General features: G+C 35.7%; 3 protein-coding genes and 1 pseudogene across 4 annotated transcripts; 1 reads left to right on the top strand and 3 right to left on the bottom strand.

Annotated features, from left to right (window-relative positions):
- LOC137734600 (heavy metal-associated isoprenylated plant protein 39-like) lies at positions 1-1,029 on the bottom strand. 2 transcript variants are annotated; one of them, XM_068473839.1, is made up of 3 exons: positions 944-1,029; positions 707-785; positions 1-412 (listed from the first exon to the last, which is right to left on the bottom strand). In XM_068473839.1, exons 1-3 carry the CDS (start codon positions 950-952, stop codon positions 183-185), a joined length of 318 nt encoding a protein of 105 aa, XP_068329940.1. In that variant the 5' UTR covers positions 953-1,029; the 3' UTR covers positions 1-182. The 2 variants fall into 2 exon arrangements, with proteins under 2 accessions (XP_068329940.1, XP_068329939.1); XM_068473838.1 differs by having other exon boundaries at positions 707-788; positions 944-1,012.
- A 4,447-nt stretch (positions 1,030-5,476) lies between these two features.
- On the bottom strand, positions 5,477-6,919 carry LOC137734533 (heavy metal-associated isoprenylated plant protein 31-like; annotated as a pseudogene).
- A 1,631-nt stretch (positions 6,920-8,550) lies between these two features.
- Positions 8,551-12,896, top strand: LOC137734817 (uncharacterized). The gene is made up of 6 exons (XM_068474108.1): positions 8,551-9,237; positions 10,709-11,304; positions 11,508-11,700; positions 11,901-11,965; positions 12,103-12,313; positions 12,397-12,896. The coding sequence occupies exons 1-6, from the start codon at positions 9,073-9,075 to the stop codon at positions 12,778-12,780; spliced, it is 1,614 nt and encodes a 537-aa protein (XP_068330209.1). The 5' UTR covers positions 8,551-9,072; the 3' UTR covers positions 12,781-12,896.
- A 610-nt stretch (positions 12,897-13,506) lies between these two features.
- LOC137734766 (actin-depolymerizing factor 7) lies at positions 13,507-14,500 on the bottom strand. Its single transcript, XM_068474051.1, has 3 exons — positions 14,321-14,500; positions 13,891-14,141; positions 13,507-13,794 (listed from the first exon to the last, which is right to left on the bottom strand). The coding sequence occupies exons 1-3, from the start codon at positions 14,321-14,323 to the stop codon at positions 13,644-13,646; spliced, it is 405 nt and encodes a 134-aa protein (XP_068330152.1). The 5' UTR covers positions 14,324-14,500; the 3' UTR covers positions 13,507-13,643.
- Positions 14,501-14,548: the final 48 nt, after the last annotated feature.

Below are 14,548 nucleotides of genomic sequence, written 5' to 3'. Positions count from 1 at the left end.
TTTTTTATGAATTCTTATTTTATTTAAAAATTTAATGAGAAATGGCAATTTTGGGATTATTAATGTTTCACCATTTTCACCATCTCCCTATATAGATAGATAGACAAACCATCGTACATAACTGCTAATTTACTAGAAGGAGAAAATATTACCATGAGAGATAAAATTTGGTAACTCTTTATTTACTTTTTGTCCTCCTTCTTTTCTTCTTTTTTCTCCTCCTTCTTTTCCTCTTTCTTCTCCTCTTTCTTTTCCTCTTTCTTTTCTTCTTTCTTCTCTTCCTTGGCTGGTCCGATAGATATTATGTCTACTTTCCCGACCTTCTTCAACTTCTTCACTACAGCCACTGGATCCATCATTCCTACAACTGTCAGCTTCTGGTCCTTTAGATCTGCCGCGATTGAATCAATCCCTGTTCACGAAATAACCCAAAAACAAAATAAATAAGAGAGAAATAAAGAAGCTTTAATTAGGTTTAATAACAAAAGCGCTTCGGTAATGTTTGGCAGAAAAAAGTTAAAAGTAGTTTTAGTTATTTTTTTAAATTAAAAAAAAAACCCTTGTTTTCAATGAAAGCGTTTGTGAATATAAGTGCTTTAAAGAAGAATATCCAAACAGAACCGTATAATTTTGAGAATTTCATTTTATATTATTGAACTATTGAAGATGTAAACAAAACTGAGTAAAGATAAATGAAAAGAAATACCAAAAATATCAGCGACAGCTTCAATGGCTTTCTGCTTTGTTTTGTCATCAGTCATGGTCAGGACCTTCAGGACCGCCTTCTGCTACAAAATTCACACAAAAATTACAGAAAACAAAAAGAAGGGTTATGATCTATGTTCTGAGGTGCTTGTGTATATGCATATGCTTGAAGGGTTTGTAAGCATGATAGGTGAAGTTAAATTGAATAAGAAAAAGCAAGTTAAAGTCAGAAAAGCACCTGAGCCATATTGCTGAGAGAGGAGGAATGGAAGAACACAAACAAAAAGGGGAGAGAGAGAGAGAGAGAGAGAGATTTTGTGATTTTGTGGCTTTACCCTTTTTATAAAGGTTGAAAATGTGAGGTTCAAGTGGGCTTGGACATGGGTTGGGTTTGGGTCTGAATTTGGGTGTGTCATGCATGTGGGTGAGAAGTTACATCCAACAGATATGGTTTCGGTTTGGGTCTGAATTTATGTGGGTCATGCATGTAAGAGCATTTTCAAGAGAATTTTTGAACTTTCTGTTAAACTAGTTAGTAAATGGCATCAAAAAATTATTATGTTTACTTTTTTTACTTCGAACAACAGTCTATTTTAACAAATTTTAAATGGTTTATTATTAACAATTCAAACTCAATCCGCAAATTTTTTTAAAACATCAGTCTCTCTCTTTCTTTTCTTCTTACTTAACGGTCAACTTTTGAGTTTTATTACTTTTTCAATATTTAGTTGATGAATAGTTGCTCTGTAAATTTAAAGATCGGTTTTTCATTTTATTGTTATAGAGAATCTTTTACAACATTTCGTAGAGATGAAGTTTTTGAGTTTGGCTCTTTAAAATAGAGTTTTGTTTGTTTTAGAGCATCTCTTGAAGGTGCTCTAACGTATCTTTCTTTACCATTTAAGTGGTAGGTATTTTTTTTTCTTACGATTCTCTTTGTCATAAATTGTTAATTTGAATCGTTGGATAGGTCAAAATATTTACTCACTAAAAGTGTTTTGCATTTGTTCTTTCTATTAAGTGCATTCTAAATTACTATAATTGATTGAACTACCGAACTTGAGTGTAATGAGAAGACATTACCTTGATCGCGGGAGCAAAAGTTAAGCCTCAAGTAACAAGTTAAGGCAAGATAAGAAACACGGGGTTTGGAGCCCTAGACTTCATTACTTATAAAAGAACAATTAACATTGTACAAGAAAACCTACGATATTGTTCTACTTTTTTTAAGTATATATATTTAAGCTTATGAGTGTTTTTTTTTTTTTTTTTTTTTTTTTTTTTTTTTTTTGCGCATAAACAACTTAAAATGCTATTCTCATAGTTGGGACACTTACAAATTTGAACTTTTATTCTGACTAATTAACCTAACTTACATTTGTCTCGTAGTCTTAACAATTACTTTACCATAGAGCTTATAGATGAACAATTGGTTATGTAACATCACTCTCAATAATTTGGGGCTACCGGACCCCATTTTCAAATTCATGCTTCTCCTCCCACGTTCCCATAAAGACGAAATGTTCAATCAGATTCCACTTTGGCTCGGGCACACCTACTGAAAAAAAACGATAGACTTTGGTGTTACTCTTTTTCAAGATTGTCTTCATACGCAGAACTTTTTGCTTGCTCTCAATTATCCAACTTTACTATTTCCTAGTGGTGTCGTGAATGTTCAAATTGCAAGTTGGAAGCTCAATATGTTTCTCCAAGTAATAACGTTTAATTAATCTAACTGAAATCCAGGACTTAATTACTTCGAACATATTTAGGTGGTTTAATTAGTACTACAGTATTTGTTTTTTCTTAAAAAAAAAATAGTACTACAGTAGTGATATTCATCTTCATTTGTAAATGAGAGATGTTACGTTCGATTTTTGCTAAAACCTATTCTCTTTAATTGTAGATAATATCGATTTCAAAAACGAAATTGTGCGAGTGTATATTGAATTTACTCTTGTTTTTTTTCACTTGACCGATTGAGATTAACTTTTCATATTGGGTCAAAATCCTATTGTGCCCATTATTTTCTTTACAAAACCATTGGGCCCTTTCTGACATGATACTTTGTTACTCTGTTATTCGTATAGGCTATTGTTCACACTTCAGCCCAAGAATAAAAGATAATGACCACAACATCCCAAAATTACCCTCCTACTCCACCAAGAGCATTTTCAAATAAAATGTCAAATCTTAGATGACATGTCACACAATTATTTAGGCACGAAGAAATTTTAACGGATAAGTCAAAACTACGTGGATTGATATAAGAACTTTTCGCTACCAATTTTGACTTATGAGCCGTCAATTATTTTTCTAATTGTTTTGTTGTGTGTGTCCCACTAATGCATCAATTGCAAATCATGAAAATTTATCTTTCTTGATTTCCTATTAAAAGTAGGAGATACAAATATTATCATAACAAAAACTGGAATAAGAGAAAATTTGATCATCCCAATTATTAAATTAACATTTGAAATCTCCATTAGAGATGCTCTTGCAACCTCACAAGAACATGCCTATCAAACTATGGTTACTACCCTACCATTTATCAATCCCGATGGTGCATCACCACCCCCCACGTGTCCAGGATATTTTTGTTGGATATACGAGAATATTAGGTCGTGGACCCACACAAGGATGACGAGAGACATGATAGAGATGACCAAGCAGCCCGGCTGTAGAAGGAAGATTCTCTTCTTTTTCTTATTTTTTTCATGCTCCTTTCTTTTCTCTTATTTGAACGATTACGATTAAATTACATTAATATTTTATATTAATTTTTTCTTATAGAGACAAAAGACAAAAAACAAAGTGTGAGAGGAAGAAAAGAAATGGAGGAATAGGACTTATATTTGACTACGATTAGGGCATCCATATTGGAGTGGTCTGTGTTACCATTTTTCCTTTTTTTTTTTTAAATCGAGTTTTGAACTTTTTTTTTTTAATAAATGATATTGTTTATACTAAAGGGGATGAGTGGGCTTAGCCTCATAAGGGGTTATGAATAATGTAGTTCAAATTTGTTTTTGGCAAGAATCGAACTTAAGATTTCTCACTTACAAGTGAAGACGAATAATTCAAAAATTCATGATGCATTGAAAAAGATAAAGATAGACCAGTATGCATGTGCTAAGTATCTAGTATATATGTATACATGGAATGATTAGCAAAGGAGATCTTTATGTTCCCCATTTACTTGTTTAACTAATTTGTAAAAAATAATTGTCGTTTTCCTTACCTACAATTATTTGTGATTAATATAGAAAGAACCAATATAATAAGAAGAAAAAAATGAAATAGTTGACACAGCTGGTGAAAGGCATGACGAATGTGGATGAAATCAAGGTAAAAGGAGTTGATCGTTGTGTGGATAGAATTGAGAGCAAATAGCATTCGATATTTTCCTTCAACTTTCCATAACCATGGAAATCAGACACTGTCAACGTTGAGAGCACACGGAACCTGTCGAGTATATATACGATGCATCCTTGATGTTTCAATTCACACCCACATAAAATTCTTCAAACCAACAAGCAATAGCTAGCATGAATTTGTTCACAAGAAATCTAGTGCTAGCGCTGTTTTTGCTTACAATAACCCTATGCGATGCAGGTATAAGTATTCATCGGAAAAGAAGACATGTAAGAGTAAAAAATTTATTGCAACTGAACGGAACTCTGTTCACGCTTACCCTTCACTGCAAATCCAAGAACGATGATCTTGGTGAGAAAGTGATCCCCTTCAATAGTTCATGGGAATTCGATTTTATTCCTCATTTCCTTGGCGCAACATTATACTACTGCGGTTTTACATGGCCAGGTCAATTTAAGTGGTTTAACGTATATAACGACGACAGAGATATTGACCGTGCTAGTAAGTTCCAGTGGAGTATATATCCTCCAGGCCCATGTAGGGTTAATTGGTTCAACGAGTCAATTGTCGAGGGAACATGCTACCATTGGAATGGTGAAGCTCTTTAGACGCAAAGCATGTAAACTTGACACTCTAATATGGGTGGGTTCTACTATTGTACGGAGGACCTATTTATCTGTAGTAGAGAGGGGAATGTGATCAGTTTGCGTGTCTAAATATATATCGTACAAGTATCTTCAACGAATAATCAAAAGTACGATAGTGTCCCTATTTTTGTTTTTTTTTTTCCTTTCTTTTCTTTGGTTTAATGATTCTGGATGTGTTGGATGCCGCGATAACATATTTGATGAGAACTGAAAAGATAAGATAGCTGGGGAGGATGAACGAGGAAAAGGAAGGGAGAAGAAAGAGTTGAATAGGAAAGATAGAATTAATGAAAAAGAATTAGTGAGATAGGATAGAGAATTAAAAATCTTAATTACAAGAGGTTTTTAGAATTTTGTTGCCAAACCAAAATTATTTAAATAAATTAAATTAGTTGGACTAATTAGATTGCATCTAAACCATTAAATTTGTTAGATAAAAACATTTACAATGATTTCTGACTGCATAATGTACGATGAATGAATGTGATTGGAGAATTACCCGGATTCGATGATGCTCTCTCGATAAAGACCTTTTGACTGTTTCCATAGAAGGATATATATTTATCAAGATCAAACAAATTTGATTTTGGAAATTAAACATCAAATAATTATCATACGCTCTTAAAATTTAAACTACTTAAAATAAGTAGTGAACAACTCAGACCAAAGTGTGAGATTAAGAAGCACTAAAAAACAAGTACAAAATTAACAAATTAAATAAGAACAAAATTTAAAAAAAATAATAATAATCACATGATTGCGCAAGCATGCGGATTGTCGTCGCTGAAAAGTGAAGCAATGGCCTCATCGGATGCCACGGCGACGGAATGCGACGGAGTGTGGAAGAAGGTGTGCACGCCGCTGCTGGTTTCGTTCTTGTAAGTGTCTTAGTAACGGTTGACAATGTAGGTAGGGTACTTGTAAAACGAGGCAAAAAATTATGCCTGTAAGAGCATTTTCAAGCCTATCTACTTGTAGGTAGGGTACTTGTAAAACGAGGCAAAGGGAGACCTGGTTTGGTACTGAGGTGATTTTGAAAAAAACTGGTATAAAAAAAAGCTGAGAGCTGTTTTTGTGTTTGGTAAACATTTAGCTTCAGCTTTTTTTCACAGTTTTGGGTGAAAAAAAAGTCAAAAACAAGAAGCTGCAAAACCTAGATTTGAAAAGCCAAGTTTTTTTCACATATGTTTTATATAAAAGTTTACTAAACACTATAATACTGTTTTTTTTTTTTTTTTTTTATAAAAGCACTTTTACAAAAAAGTTTATCAAACATTATGCTGCTTTATTTCACAGCTGCTTATTCTTACAGCACAACAAAAACAGTTTTTTTTCAAAGCACATCAATACCAAACCAGCCCGGAGGGTATCCAGGAAAAGGCCATGGCTCTGCTGCTTTTCCAGCTCCCTTAATTGCCTTCACCACTTTATTTTCCTCCAATGCATAACCCCTCACTATTATTTTCTGGATCTCCATTTCTACTTCCACTTTTTCTACACCTGTTCAAATAGAAAATTGCATTTTTAATAATTTGAAATTTCTGGTTTGAAATGTTGGGTGCCATCTAATATTTCAAGGAAAATATATACGAATAAAACTAGTTACGAACTTTTAATTAAAATAAAAAAATTAAGGAAGACTAAGACGTTATGAAATAGATACTAAACTGCGATTTATGTACAATACGACTTATTCTTTATTTAATGTATTTGCAGTGGAAAGAATTACATAATATGGGGCTCAAAAGCAATGAAGAAAAATACCCTGTTTATTAGTTTGTGTACCTTTGAGTTTGGAGAGAGCTTGCTTCAACTTGGAAGCACATCCTTCACAATCAAGGTTTGCAACTCTCACCTCCACAATCTGCAAAACATCCACACTTTGTCAATATATTTTGTTGTGAAATTTTTACATCTAATCACGGATATGTATCAGTATCACCCTATTTCACTAATCACGTATTGAGTGAGATAAGTTAATCATGACAACGATTCTTTTCAGAAAGAAAAGGCTTTTGGTGCTAGCCCTGCTAGCTTCCATATGCAGATTCTTACATATTACCGAGGTATATTTTGTGTAAGTATAACTCTCATCATGTGACTCAAGTACGATATAACCCGTGACGGCCAAGTGCTTCCAGGCATCCCAAAGTTGCAGAAAATAAGCGTGGTTCTGGTAAAGCCAGCCCCATGTTCTGTACTATCTAGTTTCAAGACAAGGATGGTACTGTAATTTGATGAATGGCTTTATGATAATGTATTAAAAGGAGACAACTTTTGGATCCACATGTACGAAATAAAGTCCAATTTAAAAGGTGAAGAGTTTTTTTTCTTTTGGTCAAAGCTTCAGAGAGTAATATTTATTATAAAACAAAAACACAAACTTTACAAACAAAAAAAACAAACACAAACCAAGGGCCCAAAGCTAGTATATGAACAAGCAAAAAATGGGCCAAAGAAAAACAAACAAAAGCACAGCTCAAGCAACAATTTGAGCCCATAACAGGAAAAAAAAAAAAAAAAAAAAAACAGTTTGAGAAATTGACTGCAGCCACGGTTGCAACATTCTAGCACAATCCGTCCAATTTCACTGCTCCAACCTCACGTTAGCTCATCGATCGTAACATCCAACTCCAAGCACCACCAGTTACGCAACCTCAATTAAAGAAACCCAACAGCTAGATGAAGAAATCCAGCTGCTAGAAGAAAGAAGTCTGTGGGAACCCACGAACAACACAGCTGGTGAAGGCAAACAAAGATGAGAAGGTGGTGGTGTTAGGAACACCCGAGCATGTGCAAGCACTGAAGCTCTACACACCATCTCAGTAAAGCAGGATTGCAGATAGGAGTAAGGATGAACGAGGAAGAGGGACGCATGTGGGATGGGAAGAAAAGGGCAAATCGAAATAGAGAGCATGGGAAAACGCAGTTGAAGGGTGGAAAATGAGACAATGAGAGGGGAAGGGGAGAACGGCTAACCAACTTTAGCCGAAGTTAGGATTAGCGCCATTAGATCTGTACAAATTTGGAGTTCTCACATAGACAATGACAAAAACTCTCAAACTGAGAGAAAGTCTCTTACAAGGAGAGAGTCTCAACGTTCATTAAAAGGTGAAGAGTTTGCCAAAAGGCCCGTTACGCCATTTGTCTTAAGTCCGTTTTCATTTAATGTAATAATAATGGATCATAATTTATGTTTTGCCAGAATTGAAATAAAACAAATAATTGAGACTGTCAATTACCATCACACAACTAAAATTCCTAAAACAAGAACAAGATATATGTTAAAGCAAACCAACTTTTGTTTGGATTTGAAAAATTGCACTAAGAAAATAAATTTCAAGCAAACCAACTTTGTTTTGTAGCCAAAAAATGAAAATTTTCAAATAAATTAAGGGAATGTTTGGAAATACCTTTAAAATAGTTAAAAACGTTTTTTGTATAAATGTTTTTGGAATTAATAAATAGTAAAAATGTAAATAAATCATAAAATAACACTTGAAATGAATGCTTATTGTAAAGAACATTTCAAGTGCTTTTAAAATCCAAAAATATTTTATCTAAAAACGTTTTTAATCATTTTTAAAAACACTTTCAAACGAGCTTTAAAACAAATTGCATAAACGGTTTGCAAAATGATTTATGCATAATTTTTTTTCTTTTTCTTCTACCCTTTATTTATTTACCCTACAAATTATGGTGAAAAATGAAAATAGATACTAATAGAGAGTTGGGTACTAAATTGGTAAATTTAGAAAGTTTTGTAAATGGATCCTAATGTTGGTAAAAGAAGAATAATATGAAGCACCAAAAGAGGAGCCACATTCTACTTTGTAAAATGTATTGACCCTTCACCTTGTGTGTTCTTATTCCCCCATCTCTCCCTTTCGTCCTTTTCCGATCCAACTTTCCTTTTCTTCTCTCAGTCTCCGATCTACTATTACCAAAACAATCCTTTTCAATTTGGTCATTTTCTCCATTTTCTTAGGCAACTTCTCTCACTCCTCACGATCTACAAGACTAGATCTCATTTCATTTTCTTAGGCAAGTTCTCTGCCTCCTCCTTCTACTTCTTCTGGTATTATTTCAAATTCCACACACAGTTACCCAACAAAAACTCAACCTTTTTCCATTAGCTCCAAACCAGATGCGCCAACTTCATCTGCTCCATACCGCTTCAACCAGCCAAAATTAAACCCGACCCATTTCAGGAAACCAGCTCCTCCACCTGCCCAGTAGATCAAATCCCTGGAATCTGATTCCAACTTGGGATAAGAATCATGGTTCTCGGAGAACAAGAGGGAGGGCAAAAGAGTAATTAAGAGTGTATGCAGAGAAGATATATATGAGAGAGAACGACAGTATGCAGAGGTGCTTGTACAGTCACTTCTCCGAAGCTATCTTCTTGTTGCGGCCATTTATGAAGTCACCTGCGAGATTTTCTGCTGTCTTCGTCTTCGTCTTCCTCAGCTTGGGTGCGTTTGTCTGTACGCGCCTTCTCAACTTCCCTGTAAGTCTCTTTGCTCCACACTGTTTCTGACTCACCTGTTTCCAATATTCATTTTTTATTTCCTGCTCTTTTATTTATTTATTTATTTGTCCAAATAACTCATTCCCGGTCTTTTATTAATATTTTTATTTTTATTACTTTACTGATAGTCTGGTAGTAACCATTAAGTTGAAGAAATATTATTTTTCTTACTTAGAGAATTTAATAGATGGAAGTTGGACTGCGGTCTAATGAAGACAACAACTAGGGCTAGAAAGTACGAAAGCCAAACGAATCCATAGTACGCCGTGATATAATAATGTACCAACAGGATCCGGAGAATCGTGAAAATTCGTTCATCGTATATTATGTGATTAGTTTTTGTCAAATATTATTTATATTTAATTTTAAATAAAAATATTTAAAATGATTTCTGATCGTACGATGTACGATGAACGGACACGATTCACGAATTCTCAAGATCCTTACAAAGGGAATCCAGATTCTAATAATGTAATAATGTAGGGCTGCTCAACATGTGCCGTGAGTGTCGGTGAACGTGGTGTGGGAGTGTGCGAATTGACTACGTAGTCCAGCACGTAGAGCCCGCTGTTGTGCACCGCCTCATTTTCTTCATTTGAAATTTATGTTAATCTTAAGTTACTAATTCACCCAAAAAAGATTTATGGAATAGATTGAAAGTGCTTTTAAATGATTGAAAGTATTTTTGGTAAAAATGTTGTTCAAACCAATCATTTAGTAGAAATTCAAATGGATCTTGAAAAAACACTTGAATGCTTTCTGCAAGTGTTTTTGGAACACAATATCAATTCGACCAAAATCGCTTTTGGTGTTTATAGTTTCAGTTGTTGCTATTTAAAGTCATATACTAACCGTGACATCAAAAATGTTTTCCTAGTTATTAGGTGACAAGGGAATGCATGCTTATTTCCCATGAGTTTGATATCTAAGTTGAGATTAAAACGTTAAAAAACTTTCATTTATTCTCTGCTGTGAATCCTTGGTCACTCATCGACAGCAATTTAACTTTGTAAATGTGATAGCCATTAACTTAAGTCGTGGCAATTGAAACTGCATGAATCAAAGTGAAACTTAGCTAGTAACAAAAACTCATACTTTCTCTTTATGGCGGACAGTTTAGTGACCTATAGTCTTGATTTAGATTTAGGTAATTTTTATTTTGATACTCTTTTTTGTTGTTCAGTTAGTTTTATTCGTGACGATCGATTTGAAATGTCCTGGTCTAGATTTATTATCGAGTAGGTTTGTTTAGGCTTTTACTTTTAGCCCCCGTTTTTCAACCAAAAAAAACTCATACTTTGCCTAGAGAAAATATTGGAAGGTGACCTTTGGTGTTGTGTTTTATAGGGAACATAGTACAAATTTCTTACCTCTTTCGGTTTATTCGTCAATATACTATTGGACTATTATGTGACGTGAGTAATTTTTTTCTGTTTGGTGTGACAAATAGAATATAATTGATACTTCAGCACAAGGATCAATCGTAACGACCAGAGCATCCCAAAATTACCCTCACAAAACTCCTAATATTCCCAAAAGGCCCCCACCCAAGTTGGAATTCCCACTCAACTGCACTGCCTACGACCTGACACGAACCTGCCCATCAAACTACCCTACCACCTTCAACCCAGAGCAAGGTCCCGACAGTCCATCACCACCACCAACGTGTCCGGAGTACTTCCGTTGGATATACGAGGACCTAAGGCCATGGGCGCACACAGGGATCACGAAAGACATGGTACAGAGTGCCAAGAGTACGGCCAATTTCAAGTTGGTGATCATGAATGGCAAGGCTTACGTGGAGACATATCAGAATTCGTTTCAGACGAGAGACGTTTTTACATTGTGGGGGATCCTACAATTGTTACGGAGGTATCCTGGGAAAGTGCCTGATTTGGAGCTCATGTTTGACTGCGTTGACTGGCCCGTCATTTTATCAAGGTTCTATAGCTGGCCCAATTCCACTGCTCCGCCACCCTTGTTTCGCTACTGCGGTGATGACAGTTCACTCGATATTGTCTTCCCTGATTGGTCATTTTGGGGATGGTAAGACTTCCTGACCTTTTCTTTTGCTTTTGAAATCATGTTTCTCATTGATATCATAATTCATAGCTTGTGCTACAAGTTAAGTGAACATATCGCTATTTTGGTAGTGATGCGAATGAATTTGTCCAATTGGGTACACGGTCGCTCATTGTGTATCAGTCCTCTTTGTGCACTCATTGTAGATTCCTGTGTTCGTTTTGTAGGTCTGAGATCAATATAAAGCCATGGGAGCTTTTGTTAAAGGACCTAGAGGAAGGCAACAAGAGGAGCAAATGGATAGACAGAGAACCGTATGCTTATTGGAAGGGAAATCCATCTGTTGCTGAAACCAGGAAAGACCTCGTCAAATGTAATGTTTCCGACCAGATGGACTGGAATGCTCGTATTTATGCTCAGGTACCATTAACCAATTCCTCCTTCATTTAACTGTTCCTAACTTCCTATTGCACCTCTAATCTGCCTTTTATAGCAACAGTTTCGTTAACCAATTTCTTCTTTGGTTAACTGTTCCTACAGTTTGCAGCTTAGTAGAAAAATTCTGACAATATGTAGCAATAGTTCAGAGTCTGACAGTATTCTTCATAAATAAATTGCAGGATTGGTTAAAAGAATTAAAGGAAGGTTTCAAGCAATCGGATTTGGCAAGCCAATGTGTTCATAGGTAGAAACATCCCACTATCAGTAGGAGTTTAATTTGGCGTACTATGTACAACCACCTGCTTTAATTATAGTCAACATCTATGATCCACTATACTAATTGCCTGACTTTTTTTTCTTTTCGATGCACAATCGTTGCAGGTATAAGATCTACATAGAAGGGTCTGCTTGGTCTGTGAGTGAAAAATACATTCTTGCATGTGATTCTGTTACCTTTATAGTAAAACCCCGTTACTATGATTTCTTCACGAGAGGTTTGATGCCAGTGCACCACTACTGGCCCATAAAAGATGATGACAAGTGCAGATCTATTAAGTTTGCTGTTGATTGGGGCAACAGTCATAAGAAGAAGGTAATAATTTCGAGTATTAGGCTCTTTCTGCAGATTTCTGTGTTCGTTTTTCTTATTGCATTGGTTTTCTGTGGTTTCTTCAGGCACAATCCATTGGAAAGGCAGCAAGAAAAATGATTCACGAGGATTTGAAGATGGACTATGTGTACGACTACATGTTTCATCTATTAAGCGAATACTCAAAGCTCTTACAGTTCAAGCCCACCATACCTCGAAAAGCGGTTGAGCTCTGCTCGGAGGCAATGGTTTGCCAAGCGCAAGGATTAGAGAAGAAATTGCAAGGATTAGAGAAGAAATTTATGATGGAATCTCTGGTGAAGGGTCCTGCCGAGAGGAATCCATGCGCCATGCCTCCGCCTTATGATCCAGCAACTCTTTTTGCAGTACTTAGGAGACAATCAAACTCAATCAAACAAGTAGAAACGTGGGAGAGAAGTTACTGGGAGAATCAGAGTAAGCAATCATAGAGATAGGGTTATATAGACTGATGTATGCTGATGATTTTCCACTATTTTTGTTGTGTAATTACTTTCTACGGATAGCAGAAATATTTTTCACTAAAAAATATCATATTTTAATCATATCACCTTATTCCGAGTTTGTATAGAATCCCATGTGTAATGCTGCAACAAAGAAAAGAAAGAAGACGGGAACTGAAAGAAAAATAGAAATACTCGTTACCACTCTCCTTTGATGTCAGGGCAATGCCGGCCCTGAGGAGAGCCGGAAGAGGCGATCGCCTAGGGCGCGCATTGCGTGACGCTGCACAAAAAAAACACTGCTCACGTTCTCCTGCATCTTCTTCTTCCTCTTGAATTAATTCGAAGTACAAACTGAATTAACCAATAAAAATTCAAACTTTGAGTTTCATCAGGAGCAGTCATAGAGAGGGTTATATGCACGCACATGTATATGTATTGGTGTAGACGACCAGTTCTGGGTACTTACAACTTAACTTATTTCTAAGGTATTACTCCTTTCTGGATGTTATTAGCAGAAAGATTTTCCACTAAAAACACATCAAAATTTAATTTTCTTTTCTTGTGAGGATCTTGTCATCTTGATCTCAATTGTGAATTTTCGACCGCTTGAATTTGTACTTTGAGATTTCTGAAGCATAAATAAAACATCGTATTGACTAGATTAAACACAATGATGTAAGAAGTTGCAAATTGATAAAAGAATCCATAATATTACATTAAACTACATGGTTGGTATTGAACCCATACAACAAATAAAAAAGAAGAAAAAAGTATAAACACAAAATGTCTTCTCAGAAAAATAGACAAATGTAATTGTCAAGGAAGGGTCGAAGATCTGCTGCTTAAACTTAAAGAGCTCGGCCTTTAATAATGTCGAGGCTCATTTCGCTCGGATCAGTTGCCTGCAACTCGACTTGAATGCCGTCGAGTTCCCTCTTGAATCGATCTTTAGAGCTTGCATACACCATCTTCATTCTCACCTTTGATGTCTCAGGAGACCTGAGAAAATAAAGTTTCATGCATAACATTAGCACCTTAGAAAATGAAGGTTAATTAAGGAAGGAACTAAACAAATTAGCCGAGTCAGTTGATTACCATGCAATGAAGAAAATCTTGCTTTTCTGGCAGTTCTCAGCAGTGGTGAAATCAAAATCAAAGACAGCATAGCGGCACTCATCAGCAGGCAGCGACGCCGCGAAATCCTCGTATGTTTCATCTGGGCTGCCAACTTTCTCTACCACCACTTCTTGTTTGTCAATCTTGAATACGATGAATCGATAGTTTCTCTTCGCTTTTAGCTCCACGAACTTGAGCTTGCATTCATCATTCACGGCCATGCCGGACGCCTACCCCAAACCAAACCAACCAAACAACCTTTCATAAAAAACCTTGTACGTAATACATATTTGAGGGAAACGACGTAAAATTCAATTCAGATCATCCCCGCTAAAGAATTGTAACGTGCATCTTGACCATTTTAAGTCATTAATTTGTTTTGAGAGAGAGAGAGAGAGTTGAGACATACCATTTTGTCGTCGGAAAAGAGACGGAGTGTAGTGCGAAATGAAGAAGAAGGCCGGAAAAGAAAGAGAGATGGAAAGTTTAGCAGCAGAAGGAGAAATCCTTGTTTTTGGGGGGAAAGGCTGAGACCAGAAAATTGCGGAGGGGAAGAGAATTTTAAGGGGCAAAACAAAGGCTGAGAATTCTCTAAAGCTTCTGTGGCTGATCATGTCCACAACTAATCGTCTCCATA

Source organism: Pyrus communis, chromosome 5, assembly GCF_963583255.1.
Source record: "Pyrus communis chromosome 5, drPyrComm1.1, whole genome shotgun sequence".
Classification (NCBI taxonomy): domain Eukaryota; kingdom Viridiplantae; phylum Streptophyta; class Magnoliopsida; order Rosales; family Rosaceae; genus Pyrus; species Pyrus communis.
This window is presented reverse-complemented; position numbering and strand designations above follow the sequence as displayed.